Below are 27,980 nucleotides of genomic sequence, written 5' to 3'. Positions count from 1 at the left end.
TGAAATGGAGGACCAGAAACATCAAATCTAGCCCTGTATTTTCGTCCATGATTGAAACTAAATACAATCAGGAAATAGAAAAAGGATCAGGGAAAACAAACAAACAAAACCAGAGATCCACCAGGACTGGATGTCAGTAAACTTGGTAGGCAGCCAGACTTACTCAGCAACTGTAAGAATCCAGTTCTACTAATGATGACAACTAATATTTTGAAGTTGTCACGTGCTGTTATTTGACACATTTTCATAATGTTTCACCATAGTGAGTCAAAAGAATGGTGTACTAAAGAGTCACAACTTTATAAAGAATTTTCTAAACAACCCAAGTTGCTCACTATTTATAGTTATAAAATACTTGCTGTGCCTTGCTAATCTGTCCATCAGTGAAAACTGTTTTAGTTTCTCTCCCACTTTTCTATGCAAATTTTATATGCAAACCCAATTCAGGTAACAGGGGAGCATTCTTTATTTTTTCCTTAATTAATAAGTAAGCACCATCTACGTTTGTGTGCATAAGATTTTAGTAAGCTTAAAGTATACTTGAAAATGGCTTCCCTTTTTGAAGACTTGGATATTAAAATCACCCCAACCCTGTTTCATTACAATCTCTAATATCACATTAGGTTTTAATAAGCTCCCTTTTTGCGACACACATGTGCTTAAGACTCATGGAAACCAAATCAGTAGAGAGAAGGGATTACTTTAGATTGCTTTGAAATATGCATTGTTCGAAATGGCCTCTGGTGACCAGCTTTCATGAATGGTTGATTTTACTTGTGGGGCACATCATCTGGTTTAATTATATCAGCTCCTTTGTGTGACAAGTACTGTTCTTGTGTGTACTGAGAAATGAAGGTTTAAAACAAAGTAGAATAGTTAGTGAGAAAATAAATTCTGGAAGTGGAACACCATCGAGTGTTTGTAGTGTAGAAGTCTAGATGAAATCTGAGGACTTGTCCCACTGTAAACACCTATGTATAAAGGCATTCCAGTGACAGTAAACAGAAATTTGCCCCAAATGTCCATAGACGTAAGTCATAATCTGAGCCTTTGCAGGCAGATTATTTTACAAATATGACAAATTACAGCTTAGGGTAATAATGGGGTTCTTAAAACTTTCATTCTAGAAATTCTTACAGCTTAAAACTTCAAGTTTACTCTCTTGTAACAATAGAGTAGAACGTTAGTTTTCATTAGCTAAAATATTTCCCGACCTCTGTCCAGACGATAAACTAAGACTGGAGTCGTATCTTCATTTCAAGTTACTATAGGTCTTTGATGCAAGTAGCCTCATTTGAATCAGTAAACGTTAGTGAATTTAAAGTTTAAAAAATCTCCCTACTGTATCTCTTCAGGCACTAATCCATCTGAAGACATTGATAAATATCTCTATGTCCAGATAATGATTTGAGGGTAGGTAGATGAATTTATTGGATAAGAATGCCATACACCAGATGGATGTCCATAAAAACAGATAGACAATTTGCATTCATTGTATGTTTTATGCATGCTTTATGGCTAAGATTAATAAATTAATTTTTCTAGAGAAGCCTGCTAGTTACGCAATTTGTTCTACCATGATGATGTTTTCCATGATGGCGGGCCTGAATTTCACTTGAAATTTAAGTAGAGTTGCTCTTTTTACTTGATGAATGTCTAGCTACGCTTGTTAGTTGTTAGGAGGTAAGTATATAGCTAAAGGGAGGACGATCACCTGAAGGTAGCCCAGGGACTGAGGGACATCATATACAGCACACGTTCAAGATGATTTTGTCATTAAAAGATTTGCAATCATATATTTAAACAAGAATACAAAAAATCTCAAAACGATATTTCCCGGTACAACTTGTGAAGGAGTATTTTTGAAATATCAGTTCTTGACCAATCTGAATTTTAGGTTTTCTCGAAAATGTCTCTGAGCAAAGGAGTTGACTTAAATCCGGATGTTTGATTTTTTTTAAAGATTCTCCTGTAAGTAATACATTTGAAAAAACAGATAGAAACAAAAACAGAGCTATTCTCCATAATTTGCCCCTAAGTCTTGAGTTGGGAAGTAGAATTCTCTTTGGCTGTCTTCATCTTTCACACTCTGTTTCCCAGACCTCCCTTCCTTGGTCATCACTCTGTGAGGCCAGCAGGATCCCTCGGAAGGAACTTGTATCTCCACACGCTGCTGTATTTAAACCCTTAGAAAATGTTAAAGAGCATTCTATTGGCAGTGAGCTTGATAGCGTAGAAAGTAGGCCAGTGGAATTCTCTTGACCGTGGCTTAATTTCTATAGCAAAATCAGATGTTCCTTTTTCCTCACATATATTCCAACTACAAGAAAATATTTGGAGAAATGCTTTTGTAATATAAATATAGCCTCTAATTATCTTTTAAAAATATTTTCTCCAACTTAAATATCTCACGAGAACTGTGGAACTTTAAAATAAGTGTGTATTGTGCCAAGATTATGTACATCAGGGAACAAACTAAAATGAAACATGTCCAGAAAAATCTCCAGATCTGTTAAAAGTACATTTTTAGTACTTAGGAATGGTTGAACTTGAAGCTGTAAAGAAAACTCTGTCTCTTCATTACTTGAAATATGTGTCCATGTGTGTGTAAATATATTTATACACGTATCTTAAGTATGCACTTGTGCATATGTGCACACACACTTGTGTCTAGAGGGAGAGAAAGATAAATACACAAGGTACTGAGGAGGCTTTATGCTGGTGGCAAAGACTGCAGTAATCAGCAAACAGTTCACCGCTCCACCGAATTCCCCAGTCCTCCTGTAGTTGAGTGCGGCCATGTGACTAGTTGCAGCCAATGAAATGTTAGAAGTGATTTGAATCAAAGCTGAAGCCATGAAAAGCTCCTGCAAGATTCTTCAATTTTTTTCTTCCTCTGCTTTTTGGTCCAGTTATTGCAGCAACAAGACAACAGTGCCCCCATCAGCCTGTGTCCATACATGAGTGGGCAGCACAGAGTTCTCCACCATCCTCTGTGTGACTTGGAGTAAGAGCGGCAAACCTACTTTTCTTGTGTGAAGTCATTGATATTTGAAGTTTATTTGTTACATAACTGCTTCTGCTGACTGATGCAAAACCTCAAGATACTTCACTACAAATCAGCTATAAATATATAAAACCAAAGGCAAATTTAGTGGAATTTAACGTAATAAACCATATACTTTAAGACCTAGCCAAGATGCCTAAGACCACATTTGTAGTTCTTTTTATCAATATTCCTATCTTTTCACCAGACACATTTTAACTGAAGTTTCCGATGCCCCTCTTTTTTAGAACGCCAATAATCTCTTTGTTCTTGTTCTCTTGGATCTCACTGCCACGATTAAAACTAGTGACCATTATCAGATCCTTTAGACACTTTGTAGCATCTGCTTTAGGGATATCAGGTCCTTCTGGTTCTTTTCAAAGTTTTTAGATCACTTTATTTTCCTTCCTTTTGCTAATTCTTATTCAAAAGAAGCTGGGCAAGTTTTAGTCTTGGGCCTTTTGCAATCTCTAAAATGCCCTTGCTGTGCCTGTTTTTTGTGGTTTAGTTCCCATCTCTGTGGGGCTAAGTCTCGAAGGTGCGTTTCTTTCTGTAACATCTCACTTCATTCCTATCACTCCTCAATTCTTTCTGTCTATTCTCTTCCTTCATGAGAAGACAGAGGGAAAAACGTAGAAAACTTAAATTTACTTATTTCTATTTTTATAATGCAACAGGTCATTGAGAAAAATCCAACGTAGACATGAATGAAGTAAAAAATAGCACCCAACCCTCTCCCTCACCGTACCCCAGGGATAACCGACACTGACAGTTTTGTGAATAGATGAATTTCCAAGTTTCCTTCAATCTCAGGATTCACAGTATTGAGGGGGTGGGGTGGGGAGGAGGAAGAAAAGCGAGTGTTGTTGGAGGAGGATCGCATCATTTAGTCAAGTATTTTCCCGAAGGTGCTCCCAGTGAGAGATGCACACTTTTCAGCTGTCATTGGTTGTTGGAAAAGATTTATCATTAGAGGAGCACAAAAATGTTACTGCACCAAAATGTGGCTGTTGTCTATCTTCTTTGCTTGGAGTTGTAATAAATTAGATCAGGAAACAGGCTTTCTGGGGATTAACAGCAGATGAACTTTGCCAGCTATGGGGTTTTTAAAAGAAGAAATTAGCTCCTTCGTGGTTTCACATATATCATAAAGAAGATAGCACGACCTGAAGGCTTCCTCTAAGCAAAGAAGTGATGTATGGGAAACTTGAAAGCCAAAATTAAGAGGAAAGGACGGAGTACGCTGACCTTGAGAAATGTGAGTATGTAGATTGGTGGTGGGGGTGGGGCCAGGATGTGGATACCAGCTTCGTGCTGGTATAATCCCGTTTTGTTTCATTCTGACAACAAGCTAAGTGTGTTCTGGCTAAATTCAGCTTCGAATAATTGCATGCTGCTGGCATGCTTGGTTATGGGGTCCCTTTTTCCTCTGTCCTAACTATGGGGTGGCACTGCTTTGTACTAGAAACAATTCTTTTGCCCCGTCCCTGAGAAGTGAATGTCCGTGCTGAGTGGTCTGTTCTGATTCTGTCTCTCACACACTTTAGATGTGTGGGCCTTCATTTGGAAAGTTCTGCGTTATCTTTAGATTAAAAAAACCACACAAAATATCATCATTCATCAATAATTCCTTTGTTATACCAACCATTTAGAATTTAGGACAGTTTCAAGGCTTTAAGAAAAAAAGTGAATAAGAAGTTTGTGAATAGGGTCAGATCTACAACCTTCAAGGTAAAAGCCTGGGCTTAACTATGAAATCACGTAAAGTATAGGCCAGCAATTCACAAACTCTTTGAGCTTAGGACCCCTTTATATTATTAAAATTTATTGAGGATTCCGAAGAGTTTTTAAGTAGATTATAGCTATTGATACTTAGAAATTAAAACTGAGAAATTTAAAAAATATTTTTAAATTCTTTTGAAGATAACAATAATAAATCTTTTATATGCTAACTTACATGATATACTTTATGAAAAATACCTGTGTGTTCTAAACCAAAACAATATTGGTGAGTAAAGTGGCCTTGTTTTACATTTTTGCAAATCTCTTTAATGTTCCTAACAGCTTCAGGATTCAGTCTATTGAAATATATTGTTTTGATTGAAGTATAGGAATAAAATTCAGCCTCACATGGGTAAGCAGTTGAAAAGGGAGAAGTATTTTAATAGCTTTTTCAGATACCTATAGATCTTCTTTGATACTATACCAAAACTTGACAACTGCTCATTTCTTAAAGGTTAGAGGTAGTAAGAAATCTGAAACCGTATCAGTGAACCTTTATAGCCTGTTACATCAAAACCCAATGGTCATCTTGCACTCTGATTGAATGTTTTTTACTCATGTATGATTTTGTAGCATTATATTTGGTCATTTGGGAAATATTGGGTCACTGAATTATGCAAATATCCTGAATGTTGACACGTTTTATTTTACAGTATCAAAAAATAGCACTTGTTAATAACAATGCTATTGTCATCAGGAGAGTTTACGGGTCGGGAAGTTGCCAAGCTCTCAGGGGTGGATAAAGAGTTGTCCAAAATTCTGATTTTAACTTGAAAGCTAGATTTCTATCACTGGCAACAAATAAAACAAATATTGTCAGTTGTTTTCTTTGAAACGACAGTCTCATTTCATCCCTTATTTGGGAAAATGTCTGCCAAATGTCCAAGATCGAATAGTTCTTACAAGTAAAAAGAGTGTTCTGTGAGAAAGAAGAAAAGTGTCTAGTTCTTGTAATTCAGTCACTCAGTGCTTTTTCTCACCATCACACCTCCATAGGCAGCAAAGGGCTTACTATGTACCTCCTCTCTCATAAAACAGAAAATTAAAAAGAAAAGACGTGTACTCAAGGGTCAAGGTTTAATAAAATGGATCATGTTACTGCTTCATCTTAAGTGAAACTGGCTTTTGTTTTAACTATATGTGATGCTCCCTTCGTTCTTACTACGACGAAAGCAGTTTTACCAGCATTGCTCTTGCACCATCAGTGCAAATGTCAACAAAGTGAAAAAGCAAATAATGTGTCAATATTCTTATCAAAATGGTTCCAGCCTCATGAACCCCACCCCCCAAAGGGATCTCAGAATCCCTCCAAAGCCCCAGATTATACTTTAAACGAAGCAGGACCTTTTCAGCGTATCTCCACCATCCCCTTGCTCAGCACCAGCTACCCAGACAAGGGGGGAACTCGATGAGGACAGAGATTCCCCTGAAACCTTTTGGAGCAATGAGGGCTTCGATACAGTGTGCGGTATTGCTAGATGGGCACATGTGAACTAGACTTTGCGTCCAGTTGGATTGAGGTCTTCCCAGTCTTTTTTTCTTTTATATGTGACTTGAAACTTCTAACGTCACATTTATAGTTTGGCTTGACTGCCCCAAACAAAACCCTGTAAACTTTCCACACCAGTGGCGGTAGCTGTAAAGGGTGTTTTCATTTTATGGCTTGGAGAAAAGGCAGCTTGTATTCTGGTCCTAATTCGTGAATACAGCACCATTCCTCAAGCTTACTTTCCATGTGTGAGAAAAACCTTTTTCTACGTTTCCCCCATTTTCTACTATTTCTCAAAACAAGTTGTTAGTCTCTAAGGACACTTGTTGTCGGCCGCAAAGTATCCAATTCAAACATTGCGTCCTTGTCTCCTTTGTCAAGGGCTGCTTTTCCTCTGTCAGGTTTTTGTTCTTCTTCTTTACTTCTTTTCCTTCTGGAGCTGGAAACCAGGCGGTGAGAGCATGACAAGTTTTAAAAGGTCATTTTTGAATAAAGAATTGTCTGTGCGCGGTTTTGTCCGAGTGGTGTTTGTGTGTTTTGGTGAAGGAGGTGGGATAAAGGATGGAGAGCTCCTGCTGGACGGACCTGTCTGAAAGTTCAGTTTTCTTTACCACTCAATTTCTGTGCTTTTACGTATGAATCTTCTGAATTGATAATAAACGGTGGCAGAAGAAATATAGGTCTCTTCTGCGCCTTTAATTGTCCAGAAAGGAAGGTCACTTCATAGGTAAAAAAAGAAAGCATCCACTCTGTTCTCTCTTCTCTTCATTAGGAAGTGATTTTCAATGTAGTTTATACAAGGTACCATTAAAGCTCATTTTCTTTTTCCTAAAGGAAGAAGTAAAGTAAATAAGATAAAGAAAAGAATAACCAGTTATGTTGATTGGGTTCCAGGAAATGTTATCAGCATCTTAATTGTCAAGAGTTTTCAGTTTCATGTGTGGCTGATTAAATAAACTCTGAGTGCCACTGTTGGTTCCTCTCTGAGCCTGACCGTACTTTCCAGGTCACTACTGTCTGCAGAGGTTGGTTTATACTATAGCAGATGCGAGAAACCCCTGCTCACTCTGTTTTCACACACCCTTGCTGGCTTTGATAGGTGAACAGTTTTGCTACTCATCAGACCAACCCTCTAAGAAACTTCTATATTTAACTGTTTAGCCTGATGCATGCTTTGTGGGAGAAAACCGTTGTTTGATGCTTGTTTCTTTCGTTTTCTTGTTCTTTCATGCTTGTATCAATTTGCCCCTGATTTAAAACAAATGCACAGAAACCAGTCAGGGCAGAACAATTGCAGGCTTTGAGCGTTCCGCATGCTCAGCAATCACTGAAATAACCCCGAGTTATTACCCAAAAAACGACCCAGAACCTTACATATTGACTTTCTCAGGCCATCAGGCTCAATCAGAGGTGGCTTGTTTGTTACTCTGCAGATGATGTAGTCAGGAGGGCCTTGCTGTAGACACTAGATATTTGTTTAAAAACCTATTTCTTGCTGAGTTTCTCTCTCTCTCTCTCAGAGTAATTGCGGGCTGCAGAGTGAAAAGCATTAGACCTGTTTACAAAACAGCTCATAAAGTTTAAAATAATAGGGGTGTGTGTGTGTTTATGTAAAACAAAGTACTGTGTATGGCAGGGGGAAACAGCGCACAGGCTTTCTTCTTTCCCTGCCCTGTCAGCCTCCAGAACTAAAGATATGGCAGTGAGCGATGGAGCCCCTTTCTTCCTGCTCTGCAATGCTCACGCTTAATTCGTTATGCTTATGTATCTGATACTGGTTTATTGTTGCAGATCAAAATACAGACCCTCAGGTGTTGGGGCACAGAGTGGCTAATGAAGTGGGCTGCTATCTAGCTAATTTTAGGGCACCCTAAATTCCCATACAGACATGACATCCAAGAGGAAGAGTTTTTTCCAGTGAGCCCTTTGCTATCTTTCAGAAGTCCGAGAGAAAAGCTTTCTGCAGGTTAGTGTTCTACAGTGAAAGGAGCTTTTTCCAACCCTTTCAAAAGTCTCCTCTTGTGCAGATTTGTGAAGATTTTGCAGCGCTCCCCTCTAGATTTTATTTATTTGTTTTTTATGGTGGAAGAGAGCCTCTCACCACCAGCCTCAGAGCCCGTCCATCACTCTGCTTTGCGGGTTTGGATCACCTGCAGCAAAGCACAACCTCTGTGCTGGCCATGCGTCACCAGGTCTTGATAATAGTGAGGCTGGCGCTGACAGCCGAGGGAGGACTCTGTCCCCTTAGGCGCCAGGTGTGAGGACACGGCTGGACCGAGGGACCAGCCTCGCCAGGAGGAAGCGCCCCTTCCCCCTGGTGATTGATGGAGGACGGTTAGGCGCTTTTCTGGGTCTGGGAAAGGTTGCCGTCCCTGTCACTCACTCTGAAGTCTTTGTCAGCAGAAAGAACTCTCCTGGGTAGTGAGTGACATAATGCAGATGACAAATGACAGCTTTGCTTTTCATTCCGCTTGATAAGTACTCAATATCGCACGCAGGTGAGTTAACACTCCCCCAGCATGCCCCCTAGAGCCAAGCGCGCCCCAGATGCTCTCTCCAAATGCACTGTGGTTTCGCAGGCCGGCTCTTCCTACTCATCACTAGTTTTCTTGGGGATGTTTAAAGTTCTATTAGAGTGTGAGCAGCGTGACACCCTAGCACCGTTTTATGGAGCTAATGATGAAATGAAGGTATTGAGTCCTTTATTAGCAGTTCTGAATGTTGTTTCCTTGTGTTTCTCCATTTTTGAGTGCAGATTAAAAATATATATATATACATAAAAAATATGCTGTTTCAAGAGACTACTTCAGACCAAAAATCTGTAGCAAAACCCTTGACTGATGCTTTCTTTGTATTTTTTCTCCCCCTTCTAGGACTCCATCTGCAGATGTTCTGAATACCTCTGAGCATAGAAATTGATTTTTCAACCAGGACACCTAATTCAAGGTATTAGCTCCTGTCAGAAAGCTTTTACATTCGAGCTCTGTGTTGGAAATTAGACTTTGGCAATGCATTGAAATAGGAAAAGTTGGAATAAGAATAAAGCACAAAAGTGAATTTGCAAAATAATCAAGTGCTTAAACAGCTACCCTCCGCCTGTGAGGGTTTGCCACGCTGACTCAAGCACAGCCCTTTCTCGGCCAGCTTCCTCGCCAGGTCTTTCTTAGTCGTAGCTTTTTTTCTGCGACTGTGTTTGGGGTTTGGGTTTCATTTTTGTCTCTCCCTCTCCCTTTTTCTCTGACCTCCCAGACCTGCAGAAACCAGGAGACTGAGACCTTTTGTCAATTTTGCGACATTGGATCAGACACGATGAAGTACTCTTGCTGTGCGCTGGTTTTGGCTGTCCTGGGCACAGAACTGCTGGGGAGCCTCTGTTCAAATGTCAGATCCCCGAGGTTCAGAGGACGGTTACAGCAGGAACGCAAAAACATCCGACCCAACATTATCCTTGTGCTCACTGATGACCAAGATGTGGAGCTGGGTGAGACGTGGGATTTTTCACTTGTTAGTCTCTTTAGCTCAAAGGATTTCCTGACCTTCCAAGTTGTCAGTAGCAATCAGGGAACATTTTGGGGTTTGGCAGTTAATTATAGTCCCTTACCCAACACCTCAGTTTGTAAGATGAACTTGTATTGATTATAAGGCATTTCATTTGGGTTTCAACATTGCTTTTCTGTTCTTAAGCTTTTGAAACAGTCTGGGGAGGGGCCCAGGAGAATAGGAGGTTGGAGGAAGAGAGTAAGCATGGAATAAATACTATAACAGTCAAGGATTTGATCATGTACCTTGGAAACCCTGGGTCAAGAAATTTTTTAAATATTTTGGCAAAGCTGTTCAAGGGTATGAGATTATGACCTTGATTCCATGCGGTGTAATGTGAATATTGATAGATACTAGAGGAACTTTCAACAGTTATTATTATTAGAGTGAATGATTTCTTCACAGCTTGTAACATTGCTAGGTCATTGGAAGTTACGGTATTTGACATATCTTCTGGTAGTAATTTGCTACCACCACCGTGGCTATGATGTTTTTCTGAAGAATCAGCTCACCTGGGTTAATTGTAGAGCACTTAGAAAGGCTGGCAAAATCTGATGGTTCTGACTTTTCTTCTGTATCATCTGATTGGGTTTCTCATCTTCTCACCTTTAATGGCCCAGCCCTATGGTCTTGTTCATAAACCTAGGGTCAAATTCTAAGGTATCCTAGGACAGATAAAAAGCTTGCCCTGGGGCCAGCCCCATGGCCTAGTGGTTAAGTTCCACATGCTCTGCTTTGGTGATCCAGGTTCGGTTCCCAGGCACGGACCTACACCACTCGATGGTGGCCATGCTGTGGTGGTGACCCACAAACAAAGTAGAGGAAGACTGACACAGATGTTAGGTCAGGACGAATCTTCCTCAGCAAAAAAAGCAAAAAGAAGCTTACCCTTACAAATTTTCACCACCACTCGTTTCCATTCCTGGACCCAAATTCCTCACTCTCGGCCCAGCTCAGCTAGGCTTACCCATCACACTCGCCCATCACTAGCATCTTTCAGACTCAGTGCCAGCAGAGCCCCTGGGCTTCTTTACAGAGCTCCACTGGCTGGAGTTCTGGAGGATAAAACCCTCCATGCTGAAACTTGATCTGCATGGAAAAGGACTTTGATTGCCAGTTTGAAACTAAACCGTTGGATCTCAATAAAGTTAACTCCTCGGGTTCAGCTAGGAGCCAGTGCACTAAGGGCCAGCAGGGGGAAGGATGGTTGAGGTTGATTCACAGAGTCTGCTCTCTCTCAGTTCATTTTTCAGACAAAAGTACTGATTTTCAGGCAATATGACAAGATGAAAAGTCTTGCAAGTATGACTTCAGTGTGTGTGTGGCTGGTGATTCAAGTAAAATGAAGTGAACACGTTTGAAGTCACCTTCCTTAACATCTTTCGGATCCATCCATTTCCCTACAGCCAAGCTCACTAGACCTTCTCTTCTCTCCAGTTTTTCCCTAATTGGTTGGTCCCCTGACCCACCAGTCCCCTCTAATCTTGGCCTCTCCTACCTATTCTTCACTCCATCGCCAGAGTTACCTTTCAAGTATCTGACCAGATCTCTTCTGCTTACAACTCTCCATGGTTTTCCTTTCCCAGAGGATTAAGCCTCTCTCGTTGTAGGCAAATGAGCTCTGGGCCATCTGGCCCTGCCTATCTCTGTGAGGCTATTTCCCTTTCCCCACGCCTCCTCAATGCTTCGTGGAAATAGCTTACACTTCCCTCAAGGTGTCTAGCCGCTTCGTCTCCCTCACCTGTATTTCATGCCTTTGCACATCTCATCCCCTCAGCCTTTTCCCCTTTCTCCACCTGGAGGTCTACCTGTTCTTCATGACCCAATTCAGATGCCTCACCCTCGGGCGTCTTTCCTCACCACAACCATCCTCCCCTCCAGCAGGATGGATGGAACTTTGCATGCCCTTGGACTTGCCTCCAGCATGGCCCTTAATCCACCACATGCCTCCGTATCTGTCTCTTCCTCTTGACTGACAGCTGCTAGAGGGCAGGAGCGTGTTTTGTTTTGTGTTGCATTCCTGCTGCTGGGAATAGTAGGTGCTAAATTAACTTGAAATGGATCCACGAGAGCCTACAAAGGCTAACCCAATTCCCGTAAACGAATATGGGTATCTGACTGGTTCTACCTCTTCAATATGCATCCTTGTGTTGAAAATAAATTAAGGAATTGTTTGATAATGTCATCTTTAACAGAATTCCCAATTTCACCCTTACAGTCTTGTTAATTCATTCAGTCAGTAACTATTTACGGAGCAATTACTACGTACTGGCTTCTGTGGGAGGCGTGTGAATATAATGCTGAAGGGTTGTAGACCAGCTTCAGTTAACCCAGTTGTTTTCTACATGTTCGTCTTTACCTCTTACTTGGATTTTTCTAGCCAGATCCCATGCTAAGCATTCGCTCATTTAACCTTCACGATTGTGCTATGAAGTAGTTACTATTACTCTCCTCAATTTTTGCATGAGAAAAATGAGGCTTGGAGAAGTCACGTAGGCTGTCGTGAGCTGGTGAAGGGTGAAACTAGGACCTGTGTTCAGCCTCAGTGTCTACAGCTACACGCTTAACCATGATCCCTTCCGTCAATCAGTCCTTCAACAAATAAATATTGAGCCCTTCCTAAAAACAACCTGTGAATGCATAGTGATGGTCCAGGTGCTGAGAGAGAACAGAAACATAGATGGGTCTTGTTATCTCGTTGGCAAAGCACGTTGACGGTGAACCACAGTGAGCCATGAGTCAAATGTCTAGAAAAGACCTTTCTCAGCGGAAAAAGTCTGCTCTTGGCTGAGGGTACTGCGTGACGGAGACTTTTGCCTAGACTATTGTAATGTTCTCATAATTCTTCTTGGATCTTATTGCTGTAGACTTTAGCTGGCTTTTGGTTTTTGATTTTTTACCATCTTAAGCCTTTTTAAGTGTGCAGTTCAGGAGTGTTAAGTACATTCACAGTGTTGTGCAATCAATCTCCAGAACTCTTTTCATCTTACAAAATTGAAGTTCTATACCCACTAAAAGTAACTCCCCATAGCGCCTGCCCTTGGCAACCACCATTCTGCATTCTGTTTCTAAGAATTTGACTGCTCTGGGTATTTCATATAAGTGGAATCATACAGTACTTGTCCTTTGTGACTGACTTATTTCACTTAGCATAATGTCCTTCCTCAAGGTTTATCCATGTTGTAGCATGTCTCAGAATTTTCTTCCTTTTGAAGGCTAAATAATACTCCATTGTATGTATATACCACATTTTGTTTATCCATTCATCTGTTCATAGAAATTTGGGTTCCTTCCCCTTTTTGACTATTGTGAATAATGGTACTATGAACATAGGTACATAAATATCTCTTGGAGACCTGCTTTCAATTCCTTGGGGTGTGTACCCAGAAGTGGAATTGCTGGACAATTTGATAATTCGATTTTTAATTTTTTGAGGACCCACCATACTGTTCTCCTTAGCAACTGCACTATTTTATATTCCCACCAACAGTGCCCGAGGGCTCCAATTTCTCCACATCCGTGCTAACACTTGTTATTTTCTGGGGTTTTTTGATAACAGCCATCCTCATGGGTATGAGGAAGTAGCTCATTGTGGTTTTGATATGGTTGGGTTTTGTCTTGTTTTTTACTTACATGTCATTATGTTTGCCAATTTCTTGAATAAATCTTTGCCTAAGCAAAACTTTTTGCACTTGCAATACTGCAGGCAACGTTATTAGTGTGCCTCCAGAAAGATACAACAGACTTGGGAAAGGCTTAGGAAAACAATTACAAAAATGTAACAGAACAATTTTCTTTTTGGGAAAGAATAAAACAATTCTACGTCTTTGTCTCGAAAGACAAAGACTAAGAAAAACTGTAATCAAAGCTTATCAAACCAAGCTGGGAAGGAAAGCTCTTATTCAGTGTGAACGGGGGCCACTCCCTCAACTTTGTCTGAGGACAAATAAAATAAACTAGTACTTTGTGAAGCAAGTAAGACACATAAGGAATCCATTAATAAAAGTGCTAGAACTTTGCATGTGGATAACACTTTGTCTTTTTCCAAAGAACATTCATTTTCATGATTGTGTGTTATTGTCTTCCCACCCAAGTTGGGTGGGTAGGACAAAGATCATTATCCCAGGAGAAAACTTAATCTGTGGAAAGATTAAATGACTTAACGAATGGTTCCCTTAATCTGGATTTCCTTTTTCCACAACTTCAGAAGTTGTTCAAGTTGTGCCTATACCTGTAAATGGTTCAGGTTTTTAAACTACACTAATGGGTGAAGGTTTACCTTTTTTTTTAAGCTGGAAAAACACACATGAATATGATCCACATGAAGTTTGGGGTGATGGTTACCTCTGGGGAAAGAATAGTAACGAAGAGCACCAACAGTATCCACATTTTAAAATTTAAAAAATATATCTGAAGCAGCTACGATCAAATGCTAAGCTATGAGAAAGCTAGCTTTATCAAATCTTTTTAACACATCTTTAGGAGACGTATTGTTTATTCTAATATTTCCTGCACTTGAAATATTTTATAAATCGAAAAGAAGAAAACCAGAAGTGCTTTCAGGATTTTCCTAGCTTTCTGAGAATGGAGTCAAAGAGATTAGGTTCTAAATCTTTCCCGAAAGGTCCCTTGGTGCCAGTCCGAGAAACCAAACATTGAGCCGATTAGACCATTGGTCTGACTCAATGTGGCATTTCTTGTATTCTTAGGGAATTGGGCTGACGCTGACATCTCACTAACGCTGACGCAATGCTTCTCTTAGATCATGAGGGGAATTAAGAAACCATAAATATTTGGAAATACTTTGTTTTTTAAAGCAGAGGTCACAGATCGGATCTGCAGTCCAGAGCTAGCCCACAGATGTGTTTTGCTTGACCAGCACCCTTTTTAAAATCAAAGCAACATTCTAAAAATCAGGTGATTTTAAGTAAAAAAAATCCAGATTCTGACTTTTCTTGAAAATTCAGAAGAATGAAGGCTTACATTCCTATGAGGCAGCCATCAGTTGGGTGCTTCCCGGGGAGTCGAAGCTGCCTCTGTCAGGTGGGCTGTGTCCTCCCCAGGTGAGCGTGGTCCCCACCACTCTCCGTGGCTCCCCATCACTTAAGCCAAGGAGCGGTTGCCATTTATTGTCATGTCCATACTGTTGATTTTCTTATAGTCAAGGGAGAATTCTGTACACCCACATCTCTATGAAAAGACAAAAGCCCTGTGATTTTTCTTGTACCTGGCTGCCTTCACTTGCCTACCTTCTCTATCTAACCCTGTAGGCATTTTTGACTTCCATCCCCCTAAGAAACTAGTCTCCACTTTTAGTGGCCTTTTGTTCTTTGGGGGAAAAAAATACTGAGTATTTGTGACCTGGAAACGTTCCAGACAAATTTATTATCTGCTTCTTGGTCTCTTCCTCCCCCAACTTATTTTTCCCCTCTGGTTTTAGCTGAACCATCTGTGTTTTTCCTACCAATTCCGTAGTTTTGGTAGAAAAAGGTATAATGTTTTATTGTGTTATTTTTTCTTATGCTTCCAGAATTAAAATATTCGATATATCAACAAAGCCATTTTTAATTTGGGAAATATCACTATGGAAGTTTGGCATGAGAAAACAGCTGTCATGTGTTAGTACAGACCATTTACAAATTTAAAGCATTAACCTCACTTCTTCATAAAACAATGCCATCTAGAAACAACCCTGCACAACTAATAAGAGTTGTGTTTGCTTGTTATCACTCATCAAACCATGAACCATTGCAATCCACATGGAGTTGTGTCTCTCCAGGAAGCCAGGTGTATATGAATCCCACATGCCTGGGATTTCCTGAAGGGATGACGATGACAATATTTATTATTGAATTCCTGGTTTTGTCGCTTTTTTTCTGGACACGATAAACGGTCTTACTGAAAATTTTAATGTTTGATAGTACAAAATATTAAAAAATCAAATGCTAAGATATTTGAATCAGGAAAGGTAAAGCTTTGTTGTAAAGTTTAGCATGTAAATAAAGGAATTCAAGCTCTCTGTGTGATTTTGATAAAGTCATTCAGATTAGTGGGACATTTTCTCCCTCCTGCCCTTTTTCACACAGGTGATTTGGGAATAAATGAGTTGGAGAGCGCAGAACGATTTGAATTCCTGGCTATGATTCCGTCCAGTCCCAATAAGCTGTCACATATTCCATCCAGAGTTCTGTTCTTGGAGCTTTGATTTTTAACTCCACCAAAGATGCAAACCCGGTGGATCTTCCAGGATTCCAAAGAGTGCCACTTCTGCGCTCCAAGTCGCTGATGGCCTAGCAGCATCCTGGTCCACAGCCGAATGCTGTCACACCCCTGCAGGAGCGATGGCAGACATCTCCAGCCCCAACCTGGAGCTCTGGCGCCGGGACAGCTTTTCTTGGCAGTCGTGAGCCTCAGCTGTGGCCTAGCCCTCCCCTGTCCTCAAGCCAGCTCCATCAGCAGTGCCCTGACGCCAGCTCCTGAACCTAATTACAGTCGCTTCAGAGCATCCCTGCCAGGCTTCCACCTCGCAGGACAACTTTAAACAATAAGGAAGTCAAGCTTCTCGCTTAAGCGGGGGCAGGGGAAGGAGGGGATGGGGGGTGGACACAGTTTGTGTGGAGGGGGAAGAATTGATATTTTTAACTATAAGCCAGGCTTAACACTTAAAGTCTTAAAGAATAGAGGAGATAGCTGACCTCTGTCTTAGTCCATTCAGGCTGCTATAAAAAATACCTTATATATGGGGCGGCCCCGTGGCGTAGCTGTTAAGTTCCCGCACTCCACTTCCATGGCCTGGGGTTCAGATCCTGGGTGTTGACTCACAGACGGCTTATCAAGCCATGCTGTGACGGGTGTCCCACATATAAAGTGGAGGAAGATGGGCACAGCTGTTAGCTCACAGCCAATCTTCCTCAAAAGAAAAAAAAGCCTATATAGTCTAGGTGGCTTAGTGGCTTATAAACAAGAGACGTTGATTTCCCACAGTTCTGGAGGCTGGGGAGTTCAAGATCAAGGTGCCTGCCAATTTGGTGTCTGGTGAGGGCCCACTTCCTGGTTCATAGACTGCTGTCTTTTCATTGTGTCCCCACATGGTGGAAGGGGCAAGGGAGCTCTCGGAGGTCTCGTTTATAAGGGCACTAATCCTGTTCGTGAGGGTTCCACCTTCATGATCTAATCACCTCCCAAAGGCCCCACCTCCTAATACCATCATATTGGTCAGTAGGTTTCTATGTATGAATTTTCGGGGGACACATTCAGTCTATGGTAACCTCTCTACCCTCATCCCAGCTTTTGGAGTTCAGATGTAGGTCAGAGACAGGGAGATGTAAAAGGCCAAAGAAAACTCAGTGTGGTAGGGTTGAAGTGAGCAAAAGAGAAATCGCAGCCCCCAGGCCCTTTGCTTCCTAACAACCCTGTGGACGAGGCCAGGGAGCTTTCATTAGCTCCATTTTACGGATGAGAAACACAAACCAAAAGAGGGCAAATGACTCATTTGAGCTAATCTGTGGCAAAATTGAGATGTTTCCCCACAAGTTCAAGTCCAGGGCTCTTTCTCTTCTCATGCTTCTCCTCCTAAACCCTGTCTTATGAATATTGTTATGAGTCTTAGGCTTTCTATCATTCCTATGAAATAATTGTGCTTATAACAAAGGACCAGCATGATTTGCATTTTAGGCACCAAAGGCCTGAAACCCAGAGAGGTGAGGCACTTCAGCTTAAAACAAAACTGAGCCCTTCCAACTATGGGACAGGACATTGTCCCGTCCACTACTCTCAACAGCCATAAATGAGTAGCAGTGAGTTTGATTACAAGATAGTGTTTAGTAGTTTCGCAATGAAACATCACTGATGTAATCACAGTGGCCATAGATGCAGTGCGTGGCAGGGTTATTGGCTGACATTAATCATTGCACAGCCATAAAGAGGAAGGTGCTTCGTGCTTTCCTTACTGTGCATCCTAACCCAGCAGAGAGAAGAGGTAGGATTCCTGTATTCCACCCTCTCTGTCCACCCAGAGAATTCACCAAGATCGGAGGCAGCGTTTGACCCCAGTGTGGCTGTCAGCAGCTGAAGACAGATGCATCTCAGCCCACACACCCCTCACCTGGTCCTGAGCACCTAAGATCACCTCCACCCTGAGGGGGCAGGAGGCAGGTGTTAGTGTCTGTTAGTATCTCCCCTAAGAGGCCAGAGAAGCACAATATGAGTTGACAGAAAGTAAGACATACCTTGACTATAAGCAGACATCATTTCTGTCTCTCAGTCTTGAAAACATCACTGTCACAGCCGGTACTCATCCTAGATGTAGTTTAAGAGCATGGTCTCTTTGCTGACTGCCTCCATTTATATCTGGGTTCCGCTGCTGAGGGTCTGTGTGGTCCTAGGCCTGTTATTTAACCATTCTTCACCTTGGTTTTATCATCTGTAATATGGGGATAATAAACAATAGCACCCACTACAAAGAGTCATTTTCAGGATTAAATGAGTTGATGCATGTGAAGCACTGAGCAGAGAACCCTGGCTGAGAGTAAGTATAGAATCAGTGTTTCCTCTGCCTGTCTGCAGTACCTTAGAGCCTTGGAAGTGGCCGAAGCCACTTAGATGTCTCAAAACGAGGCACTTACTAAAGTCTCTTCCAGCCCTAGGCTTTCCTGATTCTGCATCCAACCTAGAGTACTTCTCTAAGTATGGTCCATGGGCAAGCAGCATCAGCATCACCAGGGAGCTTGTTAGAAATGCACATTCTCGGGCCTTCCCTGGTCTTACTACATCAGCATCTCAGGGTGGGCCCAGAATTCTCTGATATAACATGCTCTCCAGGTGATTTTAAAGTTACAGGAGCACTGTCTGAGAATCTTCTCTTTACGGAGAGACTTCAAGCCAGATACCCACTCCCAGGAACCATAATGGTGGAGCTGCAGTGGTCACAGTCACTATGGCGACCATGTCTTCATCGATCCCTTTGACATGTGGGCTGGTTGGAAGCAGAGCATTTGGAGGGATGGTTTAGGACCTCAACACAATCAGCTCAGTTAATTAAGAAGAGATTGATACTTAGAATGAGAGGCGTGTCCTGGCTGGAGTAGTTCCAGAAATTAAGAATAGGGCTGAGTTTTAGCCCCAGTTTTTGTATTATTTGACCTTAGATCATATTTCCACCTACCATCCAGTATTTGCAGTCCAAATGAATCTGTAAACTGGAGGTGGCAGCTTTGTGATTCAGGACCTTGGAAGATGGCTTCCAGTTGCATCCTTTTTTTTTTTATTTGAGTTCAGCTAGGCTCATAAAGGACTCTCAGAGAGCTCATTCTTTGAAACAAAGTGACTATTAGGCAATGAGAATCCTTCAACAGTGTTTGCTGAGTTTTCCCAAAATTCAAGATTCTATAGTAAGTAACCGCTGCAGAAATCTAAAGAGGAGAGAGGACTAGTGAATAGACTTCAGCATCTACATCCCACTCCCTTCCCACTCTTGTGTCTCCATCATCTGTTTGCCTCCAGGATGTTTCCCCTGTATGCCTCGGCAGTGGCCTAAGCCACTTAGATCTCCCAACGCAAATATATTTCCCAACACAAGTATAAAATGCAACATTTCTGATTAGTTACTTCTATAGGGCATATTTCTTTTTAGTTACTTCTTGACCAGCAGTGAAATAGCTACTTTTCCAACTTTCTTCCCATGCTGAAAACTTTGAGGTATTAGTTAACTCAGCCTTCTGATGCATTACACTGCCTCTTATGTGCTTCTGGAGTTGCTCTGTTTTAGTGACCAGTACAGTTCACCATGGCCTGGCGGCTTCAGGGACCTCTTGGCTGTCCCCTTGATGGACCAGCCTGTTTCCTCCTCAATCGTATATCTCTGTTGTCACATTGCCACAGCAACACCTCACCATACTGTTCCTGCCTTTGACAGAGAACCTATTCTGCCTTCATTCTGTCAGTTCTATCAAATCCAAATATGGCTGCGCAGCCTCCAAGCTATTTGCTATCTCTGCCTCCTACATTTCATCAAGAGAATTCTCCATATTCTTTTTCATTCCAGAAAGTCAGTGTGCCATCCTCCTCACTTCACTTCCTTCTTCCCACCTCCAGAGCACGGCACATACCGTCCTCCCCATGTGCCAAGAGTACACTCTGCCCATTTTCCTTCCTCCTTTACTTCCATTGCTCCTCCTGTCTTATTTCAGAGCTCTTATTAAACATTCACTCGGCTCCCCTCTATCCTCGTGTATACTGCTATGCTATATCTGCATTCCTATGTGTATGTTGCTTTGCAAATATCCCCAAGCGACTTTTCTATGTTGGTTCTCATCTAGATAGTTTCGTATTGAGGACCAGAGGCCGCAGAGAATTTTCCATTCTTTTTGTTAATGCTACACTTAGAGGACCAGCCCAGAGTGCTGAGGTTGATAGAATGTTCAGCATGAAACGGGCGCTCCCTACATGTTACTCACTGATTACAGAAAGGTTGCTTGATCCCCTGAAGATAACCCGAGGGGAAAAAACAGTTAGGAGTCCCCTAACTGAAGCACATTTTAGGGGACTCTAATGAGACCCAATTAGAACCTGCTTACTGTTTGCATATGTTTCATGTGAATGGTAAAAGCTAGTATGTGAAAAAATCAGGCTAACTGTGGCTTTTTGGATGGTTGCATGCTCTCCTGTGCTCTGAATGCTTGCCTGGTTCGCATTACGATTTCCTTCCTTGCTAGAAAACTACATAGACTTTCCCCCTTTCTTTGGAAGAAGTGGGACCTGTTGGAAATGTGAGGCTCCGGGATTCAAATGCAATGGGCTTGGCTGTGGTACTCTGTAGTGCATTTCTTGACAAGTCCTGAAAAGACTATTGAATTCTGGCCTGTGTTTTTTTTCTGCACTGTTTGGATGTGTTTCAGCTGCAGTGTTTGGCTGGATGGAGTAATCGAAATAGAATTTTTTTCTTCCTCAGCAATCTGATGTTATAATTTCATCCTTTACAGTTAAAGTGGAATATTTTACTACCATGTAAATACTTCTGAGTGCAATAGAATCATAGTTCTTTCAAAAGCAAACAATATATCTTTTAAAATTACATATAAACAGGTGAAAATATAAACTGGCAGTGCTATCCTGATAGAAAAACTGGCAGGTATGTGATGAGTTTGCTAGAGGGTACCAAGTTACATTAAGATCTTTTTCTTTTTTTTCTTAATTAAATACAGGCATTTTGAGGGACTTCTGCTTAAAAGGGAATTTTTTTTTTTCCCCTTTTAATTTCATATGATTAAAACACTGTCTGGTCATCTCTGCACTGTCACCAACATTGTGCATGTGTGGTAGGCTGGAGTTTGATCCTCTGTGTAACAAGCTGTTGTTCACCGGTAATCTTCAAAGGGCTGTTGGCCTTTGAACCTGCTCCATATCTAAAATTCTAGCTTTAATTATCAGATTAGCCTGCATTTTTTTTCTTTGTGATTAAGGAGAGAAGAAGCTGAAACGTGTTTATTATTCTGCAAAATACTTGAGATGGTAGGATCCCAAATGTTTAAGTTTGTTCTGGAAATGAGAGCTGGTCAAATTAGAGACTCCTTCAAGCCAAGAGAGGGAAATTAATAAATCAGGAGGACAGAGTCACTGAGTGACACGACGTAAATGGGCGTTCGTGTGGCGCGCTCTGCTAAACAATGCTGGAACTGTGCCTTTCAGGGTCCCTGCAAGTCATGAACAAAACGAGAAAGATAATGGAACACGGCGGGGCCACCTTCACTAATGCCTTTGTGACGACGCCCATGTGCTGCCCCTCCCGATCCTCCATGCTTACCGGGAAGTATGTACACAACCACAACGTCTATACCAACAATGAGAACTGCTCTTCACCCTCGTGGCAGGCGATGCATGAACCTCGGACTTTTGCTGTATACCTTAACAACACTGGCTACAGAACAGGTAAAGAAAGGAGGAAATTTCTAGCCCATGAAATGGACTTATGGGTAATATGTCTTAGACACAGGTAACTGCACTGTGTAATGAAATATATGAAGTTCCAGTAAGTCTCTAAATGAAAGTCTAGGCTTTTCTTCTGTATCCGTATCCTCCCCATCTCTTACTTCTTTACTCAGAAGAATGTACCGATGAGAAATCCCTTAGAGAAAAGTCAGAATGATTCTCAGTGGACACTTTATGAAAGTGCTGTACCCATCAAAGCATCCAGCAATTGGAATTTTCCAGGACAACGTGCAACAGAAGAGTTTTCATCCTGTTTACCTGCATACCTCAACCTCTCAAGTCTCAAGGGATCATGGCACAGCTTGAGGCTTATCTTAGACAGTAAATTCCTATTGATTATTCCAATGAGTAATCATCAAGTGTTTTGAAACTGATTAGCACCCACCCCAGGGCGGGGGTGCAATAGATGATCAAAATTATTGATTGAATTAATAACTGAATGAATAAACCAAGGAGATGTACCTTATTGATTCAATTATTGATTCATTCATAATTTATAAGTCTTGGAATTTCTTTAGCTTAAGTTGTGGTTATTTTTAGGTCTCAGATATTTACCTCCATCTTCCAGGAAAAGAAGGCATCCCAATTGCTACACCTACTATCATTGTTTAACCTACATGGAGCAACAAGAGGGTTTTGGCTAGTTGGTCTTTTGAAAATTGGGGATCTCTTTCAAGAAGGGTCATGAACATCACGCCAGTCTTTCTAAGAAAGACGCAAGGCTCCTTCTGGTAAGGTAGCCCTCCAAATCCTTTATTCTCTCAGCATTTAGATGCTCTCCTCGAGTTTTCTGAGCTTTTCTTCATGAAAGGAAGCCAGGACATTGAGAAGGGGGCTATAGTACAAAAATGTTTTTTTTTCAGAACCACCTAGACTTATTCATAAGAATTAAAGATTTCATTAAAGCTAAAGCTTGTTGGAAATAACTTTCAGGTCTACAGATTCTCTGTCCTGAAGATTTAAAAGTAAAGGATTTCGGATAATGTATTCTCTCAAATCTCTTTAAAAATGAAATTAATGTTTCCCCTTGGGCTCAGGAAATATGTGGCCATTTGCTTTGCAGAGGACCCTGTGGGCACTTAATACTTGTTATTTATAGATGAAAATATTGATTTTGAATACGATAGCATCGTCATTCACAGGCATCTCAAAATCTACGCTCACAGAAGCTCCTCCCATGCATCTCAAGAGTGTTTGCTTATGGTTAGGAAAGAAACTAGGCTGCTCAGAGTGCCTTATCCTGAGTGTGTTTTCTCACAGCAGTGATTTAAATTTACAGCACCTTTCATCTGAGAACACTAAAGCAATTTGCAAATCCATCAAACATCCCTGGAGGGTTCATAGCCAGCAAGTGTACTTGGCTCTGTTTTATAACCAAGATGGGGATTTCAAAAGTTGTATGACCAGCTCAGACGCAAAATCAGAAATGGTCCCCTAATGCCTGGTTTCTGATTTTAACCACCAAATTGTGTTTTGTTCATGGGAAGTGTTGTGTAAAGTCAGTGCCTTTCAACTCCCAGGCTCTCTGTAATTTAATCCCTATTAGCAGACATAGAGCCAGCCCTGGTGGTCTAGTGGTTAAGATTCGGCACTCTCACCGCCATGGCCAGGGTTTGTTTCCCGGTCAGGGAACCACACCACTGTCTATCGATTGTCATACTGTGGTGGCTGAGTGTTGCTGTGATGCTGAAAGCTACGCCACCAGTATTTCAAATACCAGCAGGGTCACCCCTGGTGGACAGGTTTCAGTGGAGCTTCCAGACTAAGACAGACTAGGAAGAAGGACCTACACCCACTTCTGAAAAAATTGGCTGTGGAAACCTTATGAATAGTAGTTAGAATAGACTCAACAGTGCTAATAACCAGCAGACATAGAGACACAGAGGGTTGAAACACAGACAGTTAGAACTTTCACCATATCCAGACTGATATGGACAGTGTCGGCCATGAGATCATAAGAAATAGAGATTCGGGGTGACACAGAGAATCCTGCCAGTACTTAGAGCGGTCAACTAGGGCTTGCTAACTTGTTTCAGGGCTAAATCAAGAAAGGGGGAAAAGAAGATGAATGAGTTCTGGAGAAATGGTGTATCTGGTACTTGTTCCAGTTATACTATGCTGTATCCACCCTATGCATTACAAAAACTTGACTAAAACTCAAAAATAATTTGGTTCCATTCCCTTATTTTCAGATGAACAAACTTAGACCCAAGAGATTAAGATGACTCTTGAAGTGACACATGTGTTGTTCCAATGGGAAGAGCAGGTGCCAAGACCTTGGTCTTGAGGGCTCTTTCTGTATGCCATCCTACCCTTGGGGTTAGGTGAACGAGGAAACTGCGCACCAGAAGGTTTTCCCAGTGACAACTGTCAGCCCCTTTGGTGCAGCCCAGAGGGCGTGCTTCAGTTAGTTGTGTTCTCCAGGGAGAGGAGATTGCTCCTGGAAACTAAGTCTGATTCTGAAACCAACCTTCTCCCCAGGGGTCTAGATGCTTAGGTAATAATGGAATTTATACTGAGTCATCCTACGGAAGAAAAGGAATTCTTTAAGGGAAACAAAGACTTTTCCAAATTCCTGGGTAGGAATAGAAAAAGGATGATATGCACTCAGGAAAATAAATTTTTAATGTGCCCATTAAATCAAAAAAATTAAAAATTGGAAGACTAAATTGGCAATGTTAGAGATCTATATAATTTGAACTTATCTTTGATGGGAAAACTTTGAAGTGCCACAGACAATTAGGACATAAAGAGGTCTTTGTAACAATAATTATTGATCCATCCAGGGACAGAGACTCATTTGAAAATACACAAATAAGCACATCATGATGACAGGCATCTTAGGAAATTAAGAGAATTGGTGAGTAGGTATTAAACCAACATAATTATTTATGAGCCGCTAAACTGGTGGGAAAAAAGCCAGTATATAAAGATTTTACTGTTTTCCTAATAATGAACACATTATTTGGAACGTTTAGCTGAGAACCTAAGAAAAATAATGAAGGAAGCTGAAATATGTATTCCACATAAATATCCATCTAGAGAAAAACACAAAGCTGCAATCAGGTTTATGAAGAACAACTCGGAGAAGACAAATGACTAAGAGGCTTATTTTGGGAGGCGTCCAGAATACATGGATGTAAATGAATCGAATTGATCCAATATTATACTTACCATTGTATGACATGATTTTTCTTTTTCAGAACTGAGGCATATTTTTGGACTGGCTATAGTGTAAATTTTTCTAACTTTACTCATGGAAAATATGACTCTGCAACAGCTTAAATGTCAAGAAGGGGAAAATACAGTAACGTGTCTATTGCATTTTATGTTCTGACAAGTGAAGTGGGAATGATATTGGATTATCTATCATAAAAATGAACATCCTGCCTATCTGCTCAAAAAAAAAATGTAGTTTAAATTTCTTGTGAGGGTATAGACGTGAATGTAAAACCTGGCATAAGTTTTAACGTAAAAGTAATAACTGATGTTTGAGAAGTAGCACCAAGTAATAGAAAAAAATCCTGAACGAGGATTGAGGATAGCTGAAGTCACATCCCAGGTCTGCCTTTAATTTGTTTTGAGAACTTGTCCAGGCCAGTTTTCCAACCTATGTAATGCAGAGATTGGACTAGAATGATTCCTGAGTGTTCTTTCCTGTCCAAAAGTATATTGTAATCTTATTATAATCACTGTAATTATTATATTGATTCATTTAAAAATTGTAGTGCTCGAATTATAATCATAACACAGGATGCATACAATCATATATGAATTAAATTTTAGTCATGCTAATTCTATTTCATAACACTGGAGTGGAAGAGCCAACGTTTAATAGAGATCTACAATTAAACTTTTCGAAAGAATTCTTTTGTAACAAAACAATTTAGATATATTAATCAATTTTCCAGTTTCATGTCTTTTTACATTACAAAATTTATTTATGCTACCTATAGCAAGTATATTTATTTATTCTCTAATATGAGACTTTTTTAAATGTAGAATTACCTTAAAGTAAGACAAACTAATATTCTCATTTTTATGAATTATGGTATTATAGACTTTTGATAAGTACATAAACATAAGATATAGCATACCACCGTATGCCATTTATTGAGCCACATTGTTGAGTATGCTATATCTAGTACACCAGACACTAAGATATTAAGAGATATAAAGTCAGATCCTTGTCGTCAGTAGACTTGCAATCTAGTCGCAGAAACCAGGTTCATGTGCAAGTTGACATAAGAGTAAATCATAATTTAAACTTTCTTCAAAGTTATGTATATTTTTAATTACTACCAGTGAAATCTTACCAGCCCAAACCTAGCAATTAAATGGAGTAAAAGCTCAATTAGTATATCATTTGTTACATTAAGTAAGATTTAAATTCTCCACAGCATCAGAAATCTTTTGCATAGCTGCTGTTGCCGACTTAAAATTAGATGCCTTTGCTTCAAATTGTTCAAGGAAATTTTTCTAAGACAGTCCCGGACTGAAGCTGCATGGCCTAAAGTCAACAGTAATTATAATCTTTCTGATCTCTCTCCCTGTTGCCCAACCCCCTGCCACCTTCTTAAACAGCTGTGAAGGGAAGCGTTAATGGTGTCCCAGAGAAGAGAATGATCTAGAAGGTCGGGTAGATGGTGTGTTAGTGACAGATTCAGATAGGAGTAAGCTGAGTTGAATTGCCAATGCCAAAGGATAGAAAAGCTTCAAACTGTGCATAATATAATGGCAAGATGGGCAAGAAAATGAAATTCACCTTAGGGAGGGAGAAAGAGATTTAATACATCTGGAGGAAAATATTTAGAAGCCCAGATAATCAATTGCAGAGCGCTGCCAGGAAACATAATGCTGAAAGAGGCCAGGGGTGATTACAAATGAGTCTCAATGTCACCGGGCAACAAGACAGGCCAGAGTAACTGGAAGCTGACAACACTGGGGTGCCACATGGTGACACATGAGGTCCTGGACTCTCTTGGAACAAGTGTGATGGGTGAGGGCACATCTGGAACACTGACTACATTTTTACACTCCATTAACACAGAGACACCAAAAACCTGGATGGAGTTCTAAAGTGAGTAACCGGGACTATGAAGAGACTAGAAGGAATAGTTTATAAGGAGAGAATTAAGGGACGGGCAAGAGCCATGGCAATGGGTAAAAAACAGTACAAAATAACCCAATGAGTGAAACAATGAGGGAAGGGCAGGAATGATTCGGCGTGGCTGCTGCCAGAGGGAAAAACAGAACAAAGCGGAAAGTAGCAGGAGAAATCTAGAAACTTATTAAGCAGGAAAATGGAAGTCGAATGGGAGAGAATTTGTTGACAAAATAAGTCAGATTGGAGAAGAAAAATATGTTACCTGTCAAGAGATGTTTTCAAATATGCAAGTGCAGAACTCTGGAACAAAGAGTTCTTGCACTACAGAATGGCCAATTATTTAAAATCAGAACACGGAGTTGAAAGGATAATGGTAATGGTGATGCTAATAATAATACACATAGAAAGCCCTTGTTATGTGCCAGGCACTGTGGTAAGCACTTTCCATATGTATTAACTCATGTAATCCTGACAACAGTCCTGCCACTATGATTATTATCATCTTCATGTTTTTACAGAGGGGGAATTGAAAGCAGAGAGAGTTATATAACTTGCTGTGGACTTACAGGTAGCAAGCAGCAGACCAGGCTCGGAACCCAAGCAGGCCGGCTCCAGGTTCATATTCCAAAGCACTCTGCTCTTTCACTTCTTTGAAAACAAAAGGAGAAAGAAACGGAATAAACCCCCAGGGATGAGGAGCACGCCAGAGGAAAGAGCTGCGTCTGAGGTTATTAAGTGGAAGGTTCCTGGAAACAGTCCCCTTGTGAAGTAACGTTGGTAGGGTGTGGCCTTGGTCCGCTGCCTGCGACTCCAAGTCCCATTGCCTTTTGTCAGAAAAGGAAAATCATCTAGTGGTTCTATGTGAAAAGATGGTTAGTCTCTGCAGACAAGAACCCCACATTAGAATTCCTACTGCGTGCAGTTGGCTTAGAGGGAAATTCTGAGTCATACTTGACGTGAGACGCTCTGACACTTTGTCCCATACCCGTCATCTGTCCCCGGGCCCTGGCAGAATCCTCAAGCAGTAGGCA

The 27,980-nt window shown here is 40.9% G+C and overlaps 1 protein-coding gene and 1 long non-coding RNA gene across 35 annotated transcripts in view; one reads left to right on the top strand and one right to left on the bottom strand.

Annotated features, from left to right (window-relative positions):
• The window catches only part of SULF1 (sulfatase 1), a 193,084-nt gene that overhangs the window by 102,873 nt on the left and 62,231 nt on the right, over positions 1 to 27,980 (top strand). For all 34 annotated transcript variants that reach the window (XM_070630474.1, XM_070630481.1, XM_008514545.2 and 31 more), the window contains 3 exons: positions 9,191 to 9,263; positions 9,567 to 9,798; positions 21,543 to 21,782. In XM_070630474.1, the coding sequence (XP_070486575.1) occupies positions 9,627 to 9,798; positions 21,543 to 21,782 (412 nt within the window). In that variant the 5' untranslated portion in view covers positions 9,191 to 9,263; positions 9,567 to 9,626. The remainder of the gene's footprint in view (positions 1 to 9,190; positions 9,264 to 9,566; positions 9,799 to 21,542; positions 21,783 to 27,980) is intronic.
• On the bottom strand, positions 1,769 to 27,682 carry LOC139085031 (uncharacterized). Its single transcript, XR_011543010.1, has 3 exons — positions 27,516 to 27,682; positions 18,086 to 18,279; positions 1,769 to 7,145 (listed from the first exon to the last, which is right to left on the bottom strand). It is a non-coding gene; the product is annotated as an uncharacterized lncRNA (long non-coding RNA).

This window comes from Equus przewalskii, chromosome 8 (genome assembly GCF_037783145.1).
Source record: "Equus przewalskii isolate Varuska chromosome 8, EquPr2, whole genome shotgun sequence".
Lineage (NCBI taxonomy): Eukaryota > Metazoa > Chordata > Mammalia > Perissodactyla > Equidae > Equus > Equus przewalskii.
The sequence above is the reverse complement of the archived record's forward strand: the minus strand, read 5'-3'. Positions and strand labels throughout refer to the sequence as shown.